Source organism: Vigna umbellata, chromosome 3 (genome assembly GCF_029865625.1).
Source record: "Vigna umbellata cultivar VRB3 chromosome 3, Vumbellata_1.0, whole genome shotgun sequence".
In the NCBI taxonomy this organism is placed as follows: domain Eukaryota; kingdom Viridiplantae; phylum Streptophyta; class Magnoliopsida; order Fabales; family Fabaceae; genus Vigna; species Vigna umbellata.
Genome location: NC_142167.1, coordinates 28,897,904 through 28,918,164, shown reverse-complemented (window position 1 = coordinate 28,918,164; position 20,261 = coordinate 28,897,904). Strand labels below are relative to the sequence as shown.

General features: G+C 35.1%; 2 protein-coding genes across 2 annotated transcripts; one reads left to right on the top strand and one right to left on the bottom strand.

Moving 5' to 3' along the window:
• The first annotated feature begins 7,521 nt into the window (after positions 1 to 7,521).
• LOC124846871 (uncharacterized) lies at positions 7,522 to 10,012 on the top strand. The gene is made up of 2 exons (XM_047324243.2): positions 7,522 to 7,828; positions 8,237 to 10,012. The coding sequence occupies exons 1-2, from the start codon at positions 7,803 to 7,805 to the stop codon at positions 9,807 to 9,809; spliced, it is 1,599 nt and encodes a 532-aa protein (XP_047180199.1). The 5' UTR covers positions 7,522 to 7,802; the 3' UTR covers positions 9,810 to 10,012.
• Positions 10,013 to 10,622: 610 nt separating this feature from the next.
• Positions 10,623 to 19,402, bottom strand: LOC124846872 (MATE efflux family protein). Its single transcript, XM_047324245.2, has 13 exons — positions 19,129 to 19,402; positions 18,161 to 18,285; positions 17,588 to 17,746; positions 17,335 to 17,468; positions 16,315 to 16,450; positions 15,704 to 15,800; positions 15,505 to 15,605; positions 13,022 to 13,185; positions 12,447 to 12,518; positions 12,220 to 12,336; positions 11,640 to 11,735; positions 11,410 to 11,528; positions 10,623 to 11,134 (listed from the first exon to the last, which is right to left on the bottom strand). Exons 1-13 carry the CDS (start codon positions 19,341 to 19,343, stop codon positions 11,074 to 11,076), a joined length of 1,596 nt encoding a protein of 531 aa, XP_047180201.2. The 5' UTR covers positions 19,344 to 19,402; the 3' UTR covers positions 10,623 to 11,073.
• Positions 19,403 to 20,261: the final 859 nt, after the last annotated feature.

Here is a 20,261-nt window from a genome sequence, read left to right as displayed (position 1 = left end):
TAAAAATCTCAAATTGCATAAACCCAGAACAATGCACCTTCTCCTTGCACCTCTTCGAACCATCTTCATTTGTCGTCATCACAAAGCTCGCCTAGGCAGTAGCCGTGAAGGAGAAGGAGCAAACCTTATTCTCATAATAAATTTTGTCACATCAAAAACTCTTAATTTAAAAAAGGCTTAATACCCTCTTTGGTCCCCAGTTTCAGTGGTTAATGTCAATTAAGTCCCCATTTATGAAAGTGTTTTTAATATGTCCAAAGTTATTCAAATTAGCGTTAATTTTGTCCCTTCCGTTAACTATTAGGAAACGGAGTTAATGCGTTGATGATGTGGCAGTAATTATTTGCAACGTGGGAATAGCTTGTTGTGTGTGTGGTGACGTGTATGTTACTGATAGAAGTAACTCTGCTGTAATAAAGATTGGGTAGGGCAGTGATTTAGGGCACTGAAAAAACCAATAAGGGTCTTCTTCTCCATTAGGCCAGAGGTCTTCTTCCTGAAATTTGTCTTCTTCTCCTCTGTGTTGTTATTGTTTACGGTTTGGATGTTTATGTTGAGTTGGCAGTAAGGTCGTGGTTCGTCTTTCACCGGTTCGTCTTGGCCGAGTTCGTGTTTGGTCGTTCATTGTTGGTTGGCGAAGTGTTTCATGGTTGGTGGTTGTCTCGCTTTGAGCTTTGCGACGTACTGGCAATGTCTTTCAATCAAGGTTGTTCGTCTTGCTCATGGGGGAGCTCTCATGGTGCTTCATCGAGGGGATTCGTTGCAAACCAAATATGCCATTGTGGGGAGGTTGTTGTGTTATGAGTGGCAAGAACAGTTAAGAACCAGGGGAAGCAATTCTGGGGTTGCCCTAATTACAAGGTTTGTAGTTTAATTTTTGTTATAAATTGTTTTGGTGATTAACTAAATGTTTATGGTTGGATACTTTGAACAGCGGACAAGAAATGAAGAATTTCAAGGATGCAACTTTTTTAAATGGCATAATGATGATAATTTAGATGATGGTGGTAGTATTATTGCTTGGCAAAGGAGAAAGATTAATACTCTGGAGAAATCTCTTATGGGTTGTCAAAAAAGGGAGAAGATGTGGTTAGGGATGGTATGTTTGATGGGGTTGATGAATATCATCGTTGTATGTATTTTGTTTAGTAGTCCATGATGTGTTCTACTATGATGAACATCATCATTGTTTATTGTAATATGATGTTTTGTAATGAATGAGAAGAACAGTTTGGCCTTATTGTCAAGAGCATATTAATTTGTGATCTAAATTTAAATGTTGTCTGCTATATACAACATAAGCACTCTGAAGTTTAATTTGAAATAAAAATAAAATGAAGAAGTGGTTTAAGCACAATCATGGTATAAGCACATCATGAAGAAGTGGTTTAAGTACCTCCTCATAAGTGTAGATGAGGTGACCTAGACTGAAAAATATAAGTACAATATAAGTGTGACCTGGACTGAAAAATATGAGTACTTGTAAATTGAGTATACATCACAACAAATAACCACAAGTAATTCATATTGTAATTCACATTATAATCAGAAATTGGAAATGAAATTGACATCGAAAAGATAAATTGTCATTGACATTGAGATTTTAAGCATCCAAATACATATTATAGTTAACAAAATACCCACATCACAACTAACAAAATATCCACTTCAAAATGGAGTTCAAAGTACAACTGAATGTTTACAAAGAAGCCAATAATGGCTGTAATACTTAAGCTAAAGTTGATCATACTGTGATGTCAATGTTCAAAATACCAGTGAAGTTGTATATAACTTCTAAAGTCCTGTTGTAGATGGTTGGGTTTGAGGTTCCTGACTTGGTCCTGTACTTTTCTGGGTTTGTGGTGCCTCACTTGGTCCTGAAGTTGGCTGGGTTTCAGGTTGCTGAAAGGTTTGTTGGATGACGTTGTGGGCATGTATTTCTTTTGTGACCAAGTTGTCTGCATATGGAACATCTCTTACGAGTCCCATTTTTCTTTAGCTGTGTCTCATCCTTCTTCAGTTCCCAAGCCTCTAGCCTTCTCTTCTTTTTTTGGTCTACCAGGTAAAGTCCTTTTAGGTGGGGGCAAAACATCAGGCTGAGAAGTCATTTCCCACAGTTGATGACCGTTGACAGGGTATATGATTGGGATGTATGTTTCTTGGTATGTTGACCTTCTAAACCAATTTGGCACGTAGTCTTCCCCATTGATGTTTAAGAAATTCATTGCAGCTAATGCATGACAGCATGGCATGCCTGTTAAAGTCCACTTTCTGCAAGTACAATCCAATTGGTCTATGTCAACCACATACTTCTCACCAATCATTGAAGTGTGTCTGACCTCAAATATTTTATCTCCTGCCCAACTGCAATGACAACCAATTTAAATAAGTATATATAGAAACAAAAATTATAACATCAACATTAAATTCAAATTCTTATGTGCAGATGTTCACATACCTAGGTAGCCAAAATTGAGTCATGTGCAATTCCTTTTGAAATCTTTTTTTTATCTTTGGGCAAAGATGACCTTCAAATGTAGTGATTTTCTGTCTATTTGTTGACCATCTCTTCATGAGATGCAAACGAATGTCTTCCATCATTGTAATGATGAGCTTACCTCTTGCATGTAATATGACACTGTTAAAAGCTTCAGACATATTATTGACTAATGTGTCACATACAGCTCTACCCGTAAACCTTGAACGTGACCAAAATCTAACATAAGAAAAAAACAGTTACATATAATCAGCTAGGCAAACAAACAAGAAGAATGGATTTCAATATATGTTACCTTGGTGGAATTGCTAGCAAGTGTTTAAATGCATCTGGATTTACATCTTTAATATCTCTCATCACTGCCTCCCATGCTGCAGGGTGTGTAGATGAGGCTGCCTTCCATAATAGACGTCTTAGAATTTGGCAGGAAATTTCTTCCTAAAATTTGCATAAATATGGCAAACACAAAATCTTTGCTCCACACTAGGGAGAAGTTCTTGTAATGCTGGCAGAAGTCCCTATCACAGTTCCAAACATGAAGTTATACACGGTATAATACAAAACAAGAAGGTTTGAAAGATATATAATAGCATTGGGCTACGTTACTTACTTTTTGTTGATCTGAAATATATGTGTTAGTTGAACACAGCTCTACACCACCAAGATCATCAATGAGCAATTGTAAAAACCAATGCCAATTGTCCTTATTCTCCACTTCAACAACAGCATATGCCAAAGGAAACATGTGGTCATTCCCATCTCTTGCAACTGCAGTTAACAACTCACCTTCATATTTTCCTTTTAAGAAACAACCATCTAAACCTATAATAGGCCTACAAGACACAAAGCTGTCTTTATAGGCCTTCAAACACACATACATTCTCTTGAATATTGGATTGTCCTCATTAGGTTCAACCTTGACTTTCACAGTTGAACCAGGATTAGACCGAAGCAACTCATTTGCATAATCATAAACTCTTTTATATTGTTCTTTAAAATCACCCTCAATTCTTTTAAAAGCCATTGCTTTTGCCCTACAGGTAGTAGACCGAGAAACACCAATGTTCCACTTCTTAGAAACTTTGTTTTGGAGGTTATATAGATTAATATTCGGATTCTCTTTGATGGTCTTTTCTAACCTCCCACTCAACCATTTTGAAGTCATTAAACGGATGTTAAATTCTCTACTGCATGTGTGCTTGTCTATAATCTTCCTCAGCTGCCATGTATCTTCAACTGCCTTATATGCACAATATGCATACCATGAACATTTACCTTTTGCCCCACAACATCTGACACACACTCTTCTTTTGTCATTTTTGTAAACTTTTAACTTCCTTCCATTCTCTACTCCATACGTTCTTATAGCTTCTGTAAAATCTTTTTTCTCAGCAAAATAGGTGCCCACTTCCCATTGATATTGCTCCATACTTTTGGGCATTGAAAAAGTACTGAAATCACCATACCCATCTCTATCATCATATTTGTGTTATCACTTTCAACAACACTGTTCAAACTCTCAGATTCCCAATCACTTTCTGATAAACCCCGAGGTCCCCCAAGTTCTATTTGGTTACTAGCTTCAAATACATCACATTCCACTTCATCTCCATCGTCAGTGAAGACATCCTCTTCAAACCCAATCCAACTTCTAACATCATACTCATCAGCATGTACATCACCCTCACCCTGTCCATCCACACCATTACCATCTACCTTAGTCACTCCCTCTACCTCAACTTGTACATGAGGCTCTACATAAGCCACTCCCTCAGCCTCAACTTGTACCTCACCTTCTATCACACCATCTAGATCAGCCACTACCTGAACTTCAACTTCTACATAATCTTCTACAGCACCATCTACTTCAGTCACTGCCTGAACTTCAACTTCTACATAATCTTCAACAGCACCATCTACATCAACCACTACCTGAACTTCAACTTCTACCTCACCTTGTACCACAACATCTACATCAGCCACTGCCTATACTTCAACTTCTACCTCACCTTCTACCAGAACATCTACATCACCCACTGCCTCTACTTCAACTTCTACCACACCTTCTACTTGTACTTCAGCCTCTACCCCAGGCTCTACATTACCCACTGCTTGAACCTCTGGTTGACCAACCTCCATCTCAACACCCAATTCAACACTCTCTTTGTCAACTTCTGTTTCACCACTAGGTGCCATAATATCTGGTTGGGAAGAGTATTCCAACTCCAGAATATACTCAGGCTCACACACCTTGTGTATAACATAAACGTGACCTTGACCATTCAACATAGCAATATTCATTACATGACATGCACCTTTGTAATCTAATAAAGGTTCCATACAATCTTCTAACACAGGACCACGACCCAATGAATACCACAAAGCCTTTACATTCCTATAACCCATCTCCTTAAGAATGCTTAATATTTCAAAATAACTCCATCGATCTGGATCAATTTTTAAAGTTGTGGTTTGACCATAGTGGTATCTGAATGTTCCATTATTCTCAAATTTCCCCGTATGGTGAAACACAATTTCAACGTCTGAGTTGGCCATCTAAACTAATATAAAAATTGTTTAAAGTTAATGATTGCTTAACCCAAATGTTATCTACTCAAAAAACAAGTAAAACAAAGCAAAAGCACTATTACAAAAGCACTATTACAAAAGCACAATTACAAAACCAGAATTACAAAAATAATCAAATATTGTCCACAAACCATCAGGGGGGACCACAACCACAATGGCGCAAGAAAAAACAAAGGACATGCACAGATAATGGGGGACAATAAACAGACAGACCATAAACAAACTTTTGGGGGCGGGAGGGGGGGGGGGGGGAACCATGGTGAAAGCAACCAAACACAGATAAAAGGCTACCGTAAACGTACCTTGGAATCACGAATTTCGTAATACCCACAAACGTCTCAACGCACCTTCCAAATCCAACAAAGATAGATGTATCCACGATTTCTGTGCTCGCAATCTTCGTCAACGACAATGACTCTATCTACTCTCCCACACTTCCAATTGCCCTAATCTCGCGTATCAGTGCACTAAATCATATTTTCCCCAAATTAAAAATCTCATTCTTTATTACAGTAGAGTTACTTCTATCAGTAACATACACGTCACCACACACACAACAATCTATTCCCACGTTGCAAATAATTATTGTCACATCATCAACGCATTAACTCCGTTTCCTAATAGTTAACGGAAGGGACAAAATTCACGCTAATTTAAATAACTTTGGACATATTAAAAACACTTTCATAAATGGGGACATAATTGACATTAACCACTGAAACTGGGGACCAAAGAGGGTATTAAGCCTTTAAAAAAATCACATAATAAAACACTTTTACATCAACGTGGATCACATCATCGCATTTTAATGTCATATGTAAAAACTTAACGGACATGATTTAATTGGCTTAATTTTTCAAATATTTGGACCAAATTGAGACAATTTGCAAATATATAGACCCAGTTGAAACAGTTGAAAAAACGAGAATCCACTTAAAATTTCCCAACAAATACGAAGATGATTTGAAAGTTTAAAAATATATATATATATATATATATATATATATATATATATATATATATATATATATATATATATATATATATATATATAAAGACAAATGATAATAACACGAAAGAGAACTCGTCCCTTACAAATTATAGAAACCGACAAAAACTAGAATTTATTGATACAGGTAAAGGCAAAATAACATTTATACTCTAAAAAGAACAACTAATCAATAATATTTTTAAACTTTAGAATATAATTTATAGCAAAAGAGTGAAAAAATAACAAGATAGACATGAAACTGTGAAAGAAAAAGGAAAAAGAATTTTTTTTTCAAAAATAATATGATTAGCCTCATTTAAGACATATATAAATGATTAGTTTGTTGATAAGGTACATCAGATTTAACAATACTTATCTTCAATCGATTTGGAAACATTATATGTAAAAGATATTTCATAAGGTTGTGTGAATTGATTTATATACTAGTTTAGCCTTTTTACTTACCCACCTATATTGTAACTATTATCTACGTAGCCCAAAAAAACTATATTTTTTAAAATTGAGTTATTATCAAATATTATAGGTAACATTTTTTATAAATTAAAAATAATTTTTTTAAATATTTTTATTTATTTATTTATTTATTTATGTTTGACATAGGAAAGATAAAACTCAATGAAACGAATTTTCACCTCATGCGAAGAAAATAATTATATTTAAAAGATAAAAGAATCCATCATATATTATTATTCACTTGTGCTTAGAGTATTAGCCATTAAAAATACTTATCTAACTAGTGATTAATACTATAATAAATAACTCTTATACATATTCATCACAATAATATATCTCTATTCTTTTCATATATTCAAATATGTTTTAAATTTTTTAAATATTCAATAAATGTTTGAAATTGAATTAAATACATGATTCAATAGCTAAAAAACATTTAATATTAAAATTATTATTTTATACTCAAGCTTCTTTCCAATCTAAATCTATAATTTATTTGAAAGTTCTGTTAGATAAATGCAGGATTGAAAAAAGCTATCAGCAAAAAAGTTTATTAATAATATTATAACTTACTGCGAAAAGTAGAACTATGAAGATGAAAAGTATACTTTGACACCCTCATTTTCTTCGACTTCCATTTTACACCATCTTTTAATAATAAAATATTATATTTCATAAATAAAAAGAAATATGAACAAAATTTTAAACGGATGTACTTTATACGAATATATTTTAGAAAAAATAAAATACGATAAAATTAAGAAATATTACTATAATAACAAAACAAAAAATAAGCATAGAAAATAAAGAGGCTGAGAGATATGGATAAGTGAAGAGTTGCAGGAAGTAAGACCAAATAGAAAAAGAGCCCTTCGCAATGAAGAAAGCTTCTATGGAATTGCCACCATGAAACCATTCCCGCCACGTGTCACAACCCCAGATGCTCATCAGCCTCTCCAACACCATGTGAGAGAGTGGCACGTCATCATGCCTATCTAAACCTACCAATCCTCGTTTCACTCTTCCAAACGTAAATTGAATTCTTCAACTTTTTCTTAGACAACAAGTCAAGCATGACGTTTGTACTCACAAAACATACAAACATCCAAATCAAACAGCCGCAACATAGGAAAATCCAAAACCTCTCTAAAACCCTCCAACACAATTTGCTACCAACTATTTCATATCCCAACACCAACTACTACAAGGAATCATATTGCATGCTACATGCTTCTTCCATAGCCGAAGCGCATGAAGACCAATACTAACATTTCTGGGTCAGTAGCTCACTTCTTCATTCATCTCAATTTGCTGTTTTTCATCTAAACTTCATCTGGGTTTTATTCTGTTTCGTTCATTTCATCCTTTTATTTTCTCTGTGCTGCTTTTTTTAGTCAAGACAAAATTTGTTTACTTTCTGTCACCCAATCAGATTTCGTGCATAAAAAATCATGTTGTTGCTATAGTTTCTGAGAAAATGAATTGAGAAGTCTGTAAGTTTATCATATATCTCGATATGTGATTAGACGACAGCATAAAATCTTTTACGCTATCATGTCATACGCGGATTACTGTAATCAGTTTTTGATTACTGCATAAGCTTTGTTTTTGTATGTTTCTATATAAAAATTTCTTTGTTTGAGTGCAAAGTTAAGGTTTTTATTTGTTGGTTGGAATGGGTGCAGGGAGAGGAAATCGCGTAAGAGGCGCAGTAGTGGAAGTGATTCTTTGGAGAACACTCTTGAAAAGTGGAAGGAGTATAACAGGCAGCAACAACTTGGGTCAAGAGAGAATGGGGTGGAAGTGATTCAGAAAGCTCCAGCAAAAGGGTCGAGAAAAGGGTGCATGAGAGGTAAGGGAGGGCCTCAGAACTCCGATTGCAAGTTCAGAGGTGTGAGGCAGAGAATTTGGGGAAAATGGGTTGCTGAGATTCGTGAACCAATCAATGGCAAGCTTGTGGGTGAAAAAGCAAATAGACTTTGGCTTGGTACTTTCTCCACCGCACTTGAAGCTGCTCTTGCTTATGATGAAGCTGCTAAGGCCATGTATGGCCCTTCTGCGCGTTTGAATTTTCCAGACCCTTCTGTGGAGCCAATACACTCTAACGGATCATCATCATCTAGTGGATGTGATAAAAAATCACCTAGTGGTTCTTCAGAGAATGACGGTGATGTCGAAAGAGCTGAGTCGGAAAGGAACCTTCATCAGCCTAATGAAGAGAAACCAAGATTTTCTGAGGTTGGTGTTTTTGAGGTAACACAAGAGAAACTGGTTCTTTGTGGAGGTTGTGTAGCTGATGACTCGATAGAGGAGTTGAAGGAAATGACAAGTGGCTTTGAACAATGTCAAACAAGTGAGGAATGTAAGGCAATAACTTCGGAGAATATTAAGTCTGAAATACCTGAAGAAAGTGAAGGGATAGAGAGAGAATTGGAGAGGGTTCTGAAAAATTCTGGCATAGGTGAAGAGGATAATCTCTTGCATAATGAGCCTTTGGACATAGCAATGAATACAGGAGCTAACTACTGTAGCTCTTCTGATGCTGCTGAACATGACATTGTGGAGAAGAGTGAAGAAACAAGAGGAGAATCAGTTGAAACTTTGAAACAATGTGAGTTAAGCTGCAGCAACCATTGCCTTGGATGTATGCATAACATGCTGCCAGATAGCAATTCAAAACCACATTCTGAGCACTTTAATAACGACCGATCTGAGGCATCCATAGCAAGAAAACATACCGAGGAAGTAATTTCTGAAATCCTGGGGCTGTGTCACAGCAAGTGCTTGAAGATTAATCATGATCAGTCACCACATGAGCATTATAGAACTGAACATTTTGATGACACGAGAACTAAGCTTAAGTGTTTGGAATGCAAGCTGAGAGCACATTCTATTCATTACAAAACTCAGGCACCCATAGTTGGGGATTCCAATTATCCTTCAATGCAAGGAATTCATATGTTTGGTAGTGGCACTGTTGGACCAATTGAAAGCATGTCCCAAATTGATGCTATGAACAACATCAACACAAGCAGAAATTCCCTACCTGGATTTAGTTCTGGGCACAGTAGGAAGTTGTGTGATCTTTCTCAGCAGCTACACAAACTTGGTGGTTGCCTTCCAGAGCATTGGAATAATATGCAGTTTGCAGACTTGGAAGTGGGTTATGATTATAGTTTCTTAAATCCTGATTATGATTTTGGCTTATTGGAGGAGAAGAAGTTACTTGATGTATGCTTTCCCCAAATAGGATCCTAGTATTCCTGAAGACTTGCAGAGTTTGTTTTTCGCTTTGGTGGGGTTACTTATAGCATGTTTTTCCCCCACCTTGCGATTCAATAAGTTATGTTTCTGTTCTCATTCACTATAGAGACTTTGTAGTAAGAATTTTGTATCATGTTAATAATGTTGAACTACGATGCTAGCTTATAATCTTAAACTGAATTCCCACGTACATTATGGTTGCCACTTCCCATAAAGTTATATTTGATATCTTAAAGTGCATGCTTCATGACCTTTTAGTACAGAAGGCATACTTTTATTTTATTATTACAAGCACTAGCTTTTGGTCTAGACAATAGTGGGACTAATTCTTTCAAGGTTTTATTTTTCCTAACTTGAACTTAAGCCAAGAAAAATTAGAGATGTGCTATCTAAACTGACCACTCGTTACTAAACAAACTTAATAAATATAATTTATTTACTGCTAAAGAAGATCTCCAAAATTTCAATTCAACTTTAATATTATTTGAACATGTTTGAAAATTAATAAATCGACTGGTAAGAATTAACATTTGATCTTAAAAGAAAAAGGTTAAACTCTTTCGACAAGAATAATTTAATTTTTAGTTTTAACCAAAGAGAAAAATCATTTAACTTTTCATACGATTGTTAAGATTATCTTTGATGAAAACCTTAATGACTATATTGACCACTTAAAGTTAATAACAACTATTTACTTAATAACCACTCACTGACGTTGATTAATAAAAATAAGTAATAATGAAAGAAAAATTAACCAGATGTATATGAAATCGTTAACAGCTACTACAACTGAATGAACAATCTTAATAGCTTGAAGAGTAATGATAACCATTAACAAAGTTGTACATACTACATATAATACCGACCTAACTTGAATAGCAGCAAAGGACAATTCAGAGTACCTATTTTCACTTTACATTGCAGCCTTTACCAATGAAAATATACAAAATTCTGCACAACTTCGTAATGAATACAAATTTTGAACAAAAAGTAAGCTTGTCATTAACCATTTTCTCCTTCCGTGTTCTGTTGGTCATTCAGTATGTACCTGTTATGCAGCAATTACTGAGACATTTTTATAATTTATTATTGGGCTGCTATCATGCTGGATTCTCTTTGATTGCAAGGATTTAGAGTCCGCATATTAGAGCTCTTTGAAAATCGACAAGTCATGTCCTCATCATCCAAAAAACGGCTCTTTAACCTGGTTATGGTTGGAACTTATGAGTACTGAATACATGACTTTGAATGCATTTAGTCAATCTTCCGCTCCGTCTTTGTACCAGATTGTATCCCAAGGCCCACTTTTGCTGCTCAACCTTAAGAAAAGAAAAATATTAATTCAAAAAAAAAATCTCAAGAAAATTTTGTTCGAGTATGCATACCCTACACCTCCCTAGTAAAAAAAATTAAGATAGGAGAGAAGAAAAGGTAAAAATGCAACTTGATGACAATTCAGATTCATCCAACATGTCCTGTATGTTTTTTTCCTTTGCTCTTTGAGCTACGATTTGAATGAGTAGGACTAAGGGGTCCTAATACACGAACATGAAGTTTCCCAACTATCACCTACAAAATGAATTAAATACTATACCTCCAAACTCCAGCTACAACACGCAAAGCCATGAAGATAAACAATCCAGTCCAGACTCCAGGAAGGCCTACTGGGGCAGCCACCAGAAGGAAAGTTGAAGAAACTAGTCCAATCAGCACCTACCCAAAACAAAATCCAAAAGAAAAAAATAGGACACGAGGAAATGAGTTCATAGGAAACAATCACATGGAATGAGTAACTATCTCTCAATCACTGAACTAGGCAAATACCATTGAGTAAGCAGCGTATCCATAGTCTGATACCCCATAATAAAGCCCGTCAATAACAAATGCCAAAGCATTCACTGGTTGAGATCCAGCAATAAACTGCATGTGTAACTAAATGTCAGGAATGCCATATGACTTGTGTATACATGCTTCCACAGAAAGAATGGAGAATTGCACAGCATATAATGAATATTTATTAGTTATATTATACTTAAAGGCTACCGTGTTTTAAATACCCATCAATCACAATAATTTTGATACTGTCCAAAAACATTAGCTTTCAAGGTATATCCACACTAGAGGAAGAACAATCAGGCAAAAAAAACAAACAATAGAAACAGACATCCAAATGAAATGCATTCTTCTACTTTTCTGAACAAACTTCTTTCCTAGAAAATGCCCTATAGTGCTTTCAAACATAAGTATTTCAACTTGGAGTTGGCACTCACGACTAGGCCAGTCAGACCCATTTCTGTCAGGCTGAGTGGCTGATTATTAAAGTCAATCCAAGTCAGCAAGGGAGTAGCATATAAAGCCTACAAAATGACAATAAAGGTCACTTTCTGCAAAACTGGTTTCTTACCCATATACCAGAGCGAGCAACATCCACAACTTCTGAATCTGTGCTAAATAAAGTAGAAAATGATCCAAACCAAAAGAATAAGATCATGGACAAACTGAATCCTGCTCCTAAACCAATCTGTTTAACATGTACAATAGAGTAGGAGAAAAGAATTCTGGGTCAGTATAAGTTCCAATCTAACTAAAAGAAGGTATGTAAGAAAGAAGAAAGTTATTTCTGGTGACAACCTGTATCACTCTGTATATAACAAGGCGTGCTTGTTTATAATTTCCCACGGAGTAACTACTGGCAAGAAGTGCCTGTAAAGAAATGTCATTTTAAGATGACAGGTAAGTTTCAGCCAAATAAATTTCATAGGCCTAGTAATTTTGACGTAGTTAGTTTGGATCCCATCTTCAAATAATATGAATTCTACTAATAATAGATCACATCATCTGTATCATTTGAAACTGCATATGCAGAGTCAATTCTTCCAATCCTGCCAACTGCTTTCTTTTTTGGTAATGTATTGTATTTCTTATTTCTGTTAATACCATTTCAGTATCTTGGCAAATGGAAAAGTATCAAGCTCATCATGTAAAATGGAATGCCCCCCAGTTTTCCTGATATGGTAAGGGAAAGCCCTCAAATGTTCACCATAATGGATTTCCTATTATAAATTTTATTCTTCTACATTCATGCAATTTTGAAACTGGGTGAGATGAAATGCCGTTGAGATATTTATTGATAATTAAAACTAGTATAACCTTGGTGTATCCAAAAAAAATGCAATTTATAGTCCAATGCAATATAATTATCTAACCTGACCAGCAAGTGCCAAAGCATCAGTGAGCAAAGACACAGACAACCAAACTTGCATGCAAATTTGATGACCAGCCATAGGTATAGGGCCCTGCTGAGCTGCCACAGATGTTGACAGTGTCACAGTTATAAACACAGCCAAAGTCCTAGCAGTAAGAAGACCACCTACAAAATGCAACAGTCAAAAAGTAAACATGATGCATCCCTCCTTATAGAAGTTGTTAACCAAACAAAACATTTTGAAGCTAATGAAACCGTACTCCATTCCGATAATAAAACTCTATTAACTAATTTGCAGGAATTAAGAACATTAGTCAATTCAGTCTGTGATGAGACCCAGAGGATGAGTGGGCTTCATGAATCACTAGCCCATGAGGGTAGTAAGACAAGATGGGGAAAAGTGTATGTGAGAAAGAAGAATTGTATGGCTAAGGTGGCATGTGAGTTACGGGTAGAGCAGTTAGAGGAGAGAGAAGAATATATGGGTGAGAGAAATAATTCAATCATGGAGGGAAGAATGGGAATCCTATTTGTTTTCGTTTTTGCTATTAGTTAAGGGAGGACGTTTTATGGTAAAAAGAGAGGAACGGGTGAGACAACTAAGGAACAATAAATTAAACAGAGACCCAGGGACATAATGGACAATGTCAATGGAGAGAAAAGAAAGAAATGAATATAATCAACACCTCGAAAGGGGGCTGGAGATCCATTAGCCATAATGATAAAGGATAAAAAACCATAAGAGGTAAGAGACAAGAAAGGACACTAATTACCAAATATATGATTGGTGACAGCAAGATCGAAGATCCAAAAGCTAAGATAGGTGGAGTGAGTGATACTTGTGAATGAAGTGTCTATGTGCACAACAGAAGTAGTGGAATTGGAGGCTTGCCATTCCTCGTACCATTTGAGGAAGTCATGAAAAAGTGTCGGAAGTCTGAAACTATCAAAGGGAGTGGCACCAAAATTAGAAGGCATAGGGGTGGCAGCCTGAGAAGTATGAACTGACAAGGGCAATCTGACAATTTATAAGATTGATTAATTGTATGACTGAATTTGTGATAATGATAACATTTGGAACGACATTTGTCTAATTTGCAAGGGCGATTGTTATCATTATACTAAGATACCAATGCTAAGGAATCACAAAGAAGACAAAAGAAGGTATGTTAGGTGATAACTTGCACGACACACGTGACACGGTGGGGAACAAACAATGTTTAGTGTGAGAAAAATTTAAAACGCGTAATCTGATCACAATTTGACGAATACTCATCACGAAGCCCATAAAACGCCATCAACATAAACGGTTTGACTTTGCTCTAGTTCTTAGGCGGGAATGGCAGTAGGAGACAATAGTTCATAGAAATCATGTAGAAGATCGTGAACTTTTCCTAAGTTTTCAGCCATGAGGCTATCGAGGCTCTTAGGGGTGATGAGACACTCATGAGATTTTGGCAAACACCATAGAGGCAAAGAGCATCGTTCATGTGCAACAATCAGATTTCTTCCTAAACCCCAATTCATGTGTCGTGAACACGAAAGATCAATTTCAGAAATGGGACAATAGTTGACTTAAGAGCACAACATACTTGTGCATCAACTTTCAACTATCAAGGGTGATCTTTCTAATCAATGGAGGACATTGTCTTGGTGAGTTGATCAACACAGTCTTGCCCCTTAAGCCAAAACTTGATGCAAATATATAAAATGAGTCCCGACCATGAAGCCAAGACTAGATTGGAGGAGATGCCATTGAGGCAAGTTTGAGGCCAATGATAATGGTTGGAATGATGGTTGAACACACTACCATGCCTAGTTGCCAATGACGGACAAAAAGAGAAGTACCCCTATTTCTAGACACACATGAGGGTGTGTGGATGCTTCGATGGTCATGAGTTTAACGGCACACACTGATCACCTAGGCAAGGCAACTCTAATGTTGGGATCTCTAGTTAATGTGGACTACAATAGCATAAATGGCATAGAGCAGGTGACAAAGGAGGGCATGACACTAAAAGGATGCCAAAAATCGGAACAAAACATGATTTCTCAAAAAAACAAATTAGCAATGATGGACAGCCAATCCAACAATAGGGCAAGTATTCAACTAGGCTCTCAATACTGTGCAGAAATAAATGCTAGATATTAATATGATGGAATCTTTGTGTTTCACAAGCACAACAAAGGAGCACAATATATATAGAATGTACATTGCTTTGCATAGAGATGAGCCTAGGCCCATATAGTAAAATATATCTAACATAACTCATATCTCTAGTCAATGTGAGACTAAACTATCACCTTTATAGTTACAAATAGAGCAACACCAAAAGATGCTATGACTAAGGCAAGCTAGGAGTGACCACAATTTAGGCCGCTTTCCAATATCATCACATTTGATCATTTCATTATCATTACCAACTTTCATTGAAGGGCAAGGACAGAAAAAGCAACAATTGAACTTAATTGTGAAAGACATACCAGATTTCAGATAGCTAAAAAATTTTCTCCCATCAAATTCAAAAGGGATTAGCAACACTTTGCCGCTCAATTTCCATAGCAGTATGAAAGCTATTAAGTATCTGGTGAACACAGAAATTCTGTTAAAATAAGATCACATGAATTAAGGGATGTGTGCAAGTGCACTGACAATACTAAGTTTACCACATCATTGACGTACTCAGAGATCACAGTAGCAACTGCAGCTCCACTAACACCAAGGCCAAAATGAAATATTAAAATTGGATCCAGTATGGCATTAAGAAAGTTTCCCACGCCTGACATTCCAAGACAAGCCTTCATTATTTACACATCAAGCAACACAATTTGTTGTTTCTCATTCTGATGGTAATTTGTACGTGTATGAGAAGGTAAGTATCAATTATCAGTAGAGAGTCTTATTTTATGGTTCAATTAGAATGTGATATTTCATATTGTAATTTACGAAGATATGTAGCTTTTCTTTCCCATTAGAAGGGTTGCATGGAGCGTTTCGCAATGTAAAAACATGAAGCTGCCAGCCAAATTGTACTGTCAATTTATATAAAACCATCATATAATCACGTATTCCCCATTACATTGTAACTTTTAAAAAAATGTAAACTTTGTCTTTTTTCCTGATTCGAAAACGCACAAGTGTTATTTCTTGTCAAAATTGAACTATTTGTTAACAAAAAAAAATTGTCAGTTAAAATTATTGAGAAAGTACTGTTGGTAAATGAATACTTTGTCACTAGTTTTATTTGTATGTAACATGAGTAGAGAAAGAGAGTAAGCTGATGAAATACTTGCCAACAGCATATAGAGGTGTCTTTGTATCCAAAAATCCACGAAAGGTGCCTTGTGCAGCTAATGCAAGCACGATTGCAGGAGAACCAAAGGCCCTCAATGAAAGAAACTGCTCAGCAGGTCCACGCATTGGAGAATCCTGTACAGCATATAAAAATGGAAAAACATTATGCAAACAAGATTATAAAAGTAAAACCCAACTATATAAAACTAAGTGCTCATGAAGAGAAGCCAAAAAAATGTTCTTCTTTTTAATTTCATGACACCCAAACCAACAAAAAATACATATGTGAATTTTCTTGCTGTGCATACCATAATACTGATAGCTAATGAATGCAAGGGAAGATTGTATATTTATATTGTTGAAACTGATTGTTAATATTATGTTTCTCAAAAGTCAAATCACGTAGAACTAACAGTTTGGTTACAAATACAGAACATAATTGGTGTTTAAAATTTTCCAAATTGTTACAGAACACAAAAGAGCTACCTCAAACACATTTCATATACCAATTAAAAGCTATCTTAAAACAAAACATAAGTCTACATCTGAAAACCCCTTGTTATTATGTTTTCCAACATTCAGATGATTCATTAAAATTACTACACAGCATAAAATAAGAGTAAGAAAAAATTGTTCGCAATTATACAACATAAAAGTAATAAAACAAGCTTAGGTGAAATTAATTACAAGTTCATAAGCAAACCTCATATGTAAGATCAAAATATTAGGTAAACCTGAAATATTGCTTTCGGTTAAGATAGATTGTTCATGATAGATTTATCTTGCCACACGGAGGTTGTCCAAAGACATTTAGATCTAAACCTGAATAAATACATGTGCTTCAGTTGTTTTGAGATAATAATTCTTCTTTCTTTTTTTATTTTTCCTTTTCTTGTGCTGAGTGGGTGCGTTTGTTTAGCCAGTAAAATGCAGAGTCAGAAGAAATTATAACATAAGGAAACGTAACATCACTTATATGAGAAAATATATGGATCAATGATTGGCCAAGTATGACATACAGCAGGTATACCCATGATATTCATAAGAATGCCAGAGCCCAGGGTAAGCGCCACAGTTTCCCCAATTCCAAGCGCTGCAGCAAGTGCTAAAGAGGTAGAAACTGAAGGAAGGAGCTTCTTGCTTTGGTACTTGCCTGAGAAATCACGATAACACCCACATGAGATCAAAACTATTAGTAGATACATCTGAACAAAATAAAATTACAACTAGGTCCAGGAAAATTAGACATTACTAAAACTTTGTGTTACCAACCATTTCCATCTTTTGGACTGGACTCTACATCCCTGTTAATCACTGCCTGCTCCTCCGCCACAAAGGATGTAGTAATATTAAGTAATGGAACATTGAATGCTTTTGACACAAGATTAAACACAGAAGCTGAAACCCCAACTGCAGCCAATTCAACTGCCCCTGCATAGAGGGATTTGATTAAGGGAGAATTCTCTCTTCAACAGTAATTATTTATCAATCCAAATCAGAAAAAACAGAACCAGAAAAAGCAAATACTTGCTACTACGACAAGTAGAAGGTAAACTTTGGTTTGAGAAAAAGCTGTGTATAATTATTGCAAAATCTGTTTCATAATTTTGAGAATTTGTATAAGAAATGACAAAAATGAGATTTAAATTGTTTTCACCATTTCTAGTATAGAGACTAAAAAGGGAAACAAATATGGCCTTTTGTAAATTTGTAATTAGTAGTAGTAAAAGTTGAAAACGACTACCGAATTGAGAATAAAAAGCTGCAGCCAGCTAACTCGTTAATCTTTTTTTTTCCGGAGTTAAAGTAAAGCTCAGATCATAAAATTCACTTCCACATAAGTACCTATATGGCCAACAAACGCAGTGTCAATCAATGAAGCAATAGGATCAGCCGCCAACGCCAAAGCAGCAGGCAGGGCAATGAGCACTATCTCCATCGCAAGTTCATCAAATTTAAACCATCCATTACTGTTCATGGCCCAATAAACAGACTTCAAAGTAAATATATGCTTCAATAAAAGCATAGACGATAAATTCATCAAATTTAATCCAGACAATCAAAGCCCAACCTTCAACTTCCCAAACCCCAAATGTATAAATGAACAAACAAACAAATAAAATCCCAAAACAAAGCATAAACAACCAATTCATCAAATTTAAAACCCAAAAGCCGAGAAACAAATATATAGAAATAAAACTTCATTTTTAATACGAAAATTTTTCACTGTCAATCAAATAGAAGTAACTCTACATGTAAATTTTTAAGTAGTTATTTTAAAAGTGAACATTTTTATGGCTACTTTGTTCCTTTAGTACAAGTGGGAATCACCGGTCACAATCTTTTATCTCTTTGTTAGTTTCTTTCTTTTTTTCATTACATATTATATATCATAAACTTAAAATATTATTAAAGATATAAAAGGAAAACAATGATCAATCAATTGAGAAATAGAAAGTATTTAAATTACATAGAAAGAAAAACATCATTAGACTACAAGTATTTAAGTTCAATAAAAAGTAGATAGAAAGAAAATATGAAAACAACTTCTTCAGGCTAAAGTGTTCATAAACATAAAATCTCTCTCGTATTACCTCCTCCGAAAACTTCTTTTCGTTTTTAAATTATGCACAATTTTAGTTCTCGGATAAATTTCTTTTATGTTTCCTTCCTATTTGGTTTTACTGAAAGTTCTCAGAGAGAAGTATATACAATCAGACCTGAATTCTAAGATTGAAAAACTTCAAACGTAAAACAAAGCAAATATCCCAAAAGGAAGAAAAAAAAAAGTTCTAAAAGGATAAAAAAAGTACCTGAAACGACGACGCGGGGAGGAAGATGAATCATGAGAGACGGAGGGAGCTTCAACGGAATCAGTGTTGGCATTGTCGTTCCGGGAAGAAGCTCTGGATGGAACTCGAACACGAGGACGCGCGAAGCAATGAGGCTCAGTGGTAGGTTTCAGTTTCAACTTTGGGGATTTGAAAGAGCGTGTGCAAAGAAAAGTAGTAGAGAGAGAAAACGCCATTTCTGAATTTGGAGCATGAGAATCAGAAATGAATCAACGAGAGTGGAAATGCCAAACAGAGCATAACCATATATTTATTGCATTTTCATTTTTATTTTTATTTTTTGTCTTTGAAGTTAACTGTTTGTATGAATTTATTTGGTCACAAATATCTGGGTTGGTGGGACATAACTGGGTTTCCTTAATTCCATAGTTTTGGAAAAATATAAATATTTATTTTTATATAATTAAATTTAGAATATAAATATTTATTTCTTTTAACATGTTAATTATATTCTAAATCTAGAATAAATATATTGAACCAAGTTTTTTCAATAACTTTTCAAGGAGAAGATTAGATGAAAATGATAGGTTAAAAGAATGTAAGAAGTTAAGAATGTATAACATCCTAAATTTTTAATAGTATTAACACTATTATAAAATAGATCACATCTCAGTAAAACTAGCATAATCATGAGAAAAATATATATAAACTTTTACAATCATACAAAAGTAACCATAATAATATATCATATATTAGAAGAGAAGATAAAATATTATTCAACACAACTCTAAACTTGTATTTTGAAAATATTAAAAATAATTTGAGTAATTATTAAATATTACAATTAAGAAAAAGAATTTGAATAATTTTGAATATTTTATCTGCGTGAAGCTGGTTTCACAGAGCAGCGAAAACCTCCCTCTCCCGACAGTGGAGGGATAACAGGCTGCTGTATCATGGCCTTGTATGCCCAGTGAGCCTAGTTTACTTAGACCACCCACTGTTTTACATTTTACCTTCCCTCAAAGTTGTTCTCCTCCAAGAAGAGTTTTATTTTCTACCTGAAAATTTCTCGACATTCATATGCAATTCTCAGATTTTTCAGCCCATCCAATGCATCGGGATATATAACGGATATAATTTCTTCATAACAT

What these genes read in the sequence shown, in the direction of transcription:
- LOC124846871 (XM_047324243.2), top strand. Translation starts at nt 7,803, where the DNA reads ATGAAGACCAATACTAACATTTCTGG. An exon ending in ACCAATACTAACATTTCTGG is followed by an intron (nt 7,829 to 8,236) that starts GTCAGTAGCTCA and finishes GAATGGGTGCAG; the next exon opens with GGAGAGGAAATCGCGTAAGA.
- LOC124846872 (XM_047324245.2), bottom strand. Translation starts at nt 19,343, where the DNA reads ATGGCGTTTTCTCTCTCTACTACTTTTCTTTGCACACGCTCTTTCAAA. An exon ending in TGCGTTTGTTGGCCATATAG is followed by an intron (nt 17,747 to 18,160) that starts GTACTTATGTGG and finishes CCCTCTATGCAG; the next exon opens with GGGCAGTTGAATTGGCTGCA. An exon ending in ATATCATGGGTATACCTGCT is followed by an intron (nt 16,451 to 17,334) that starts GTATGTCATACT and finishes TATGCTGTACAG; the next exon opens with GATTCTCCAATGCGTGGACC.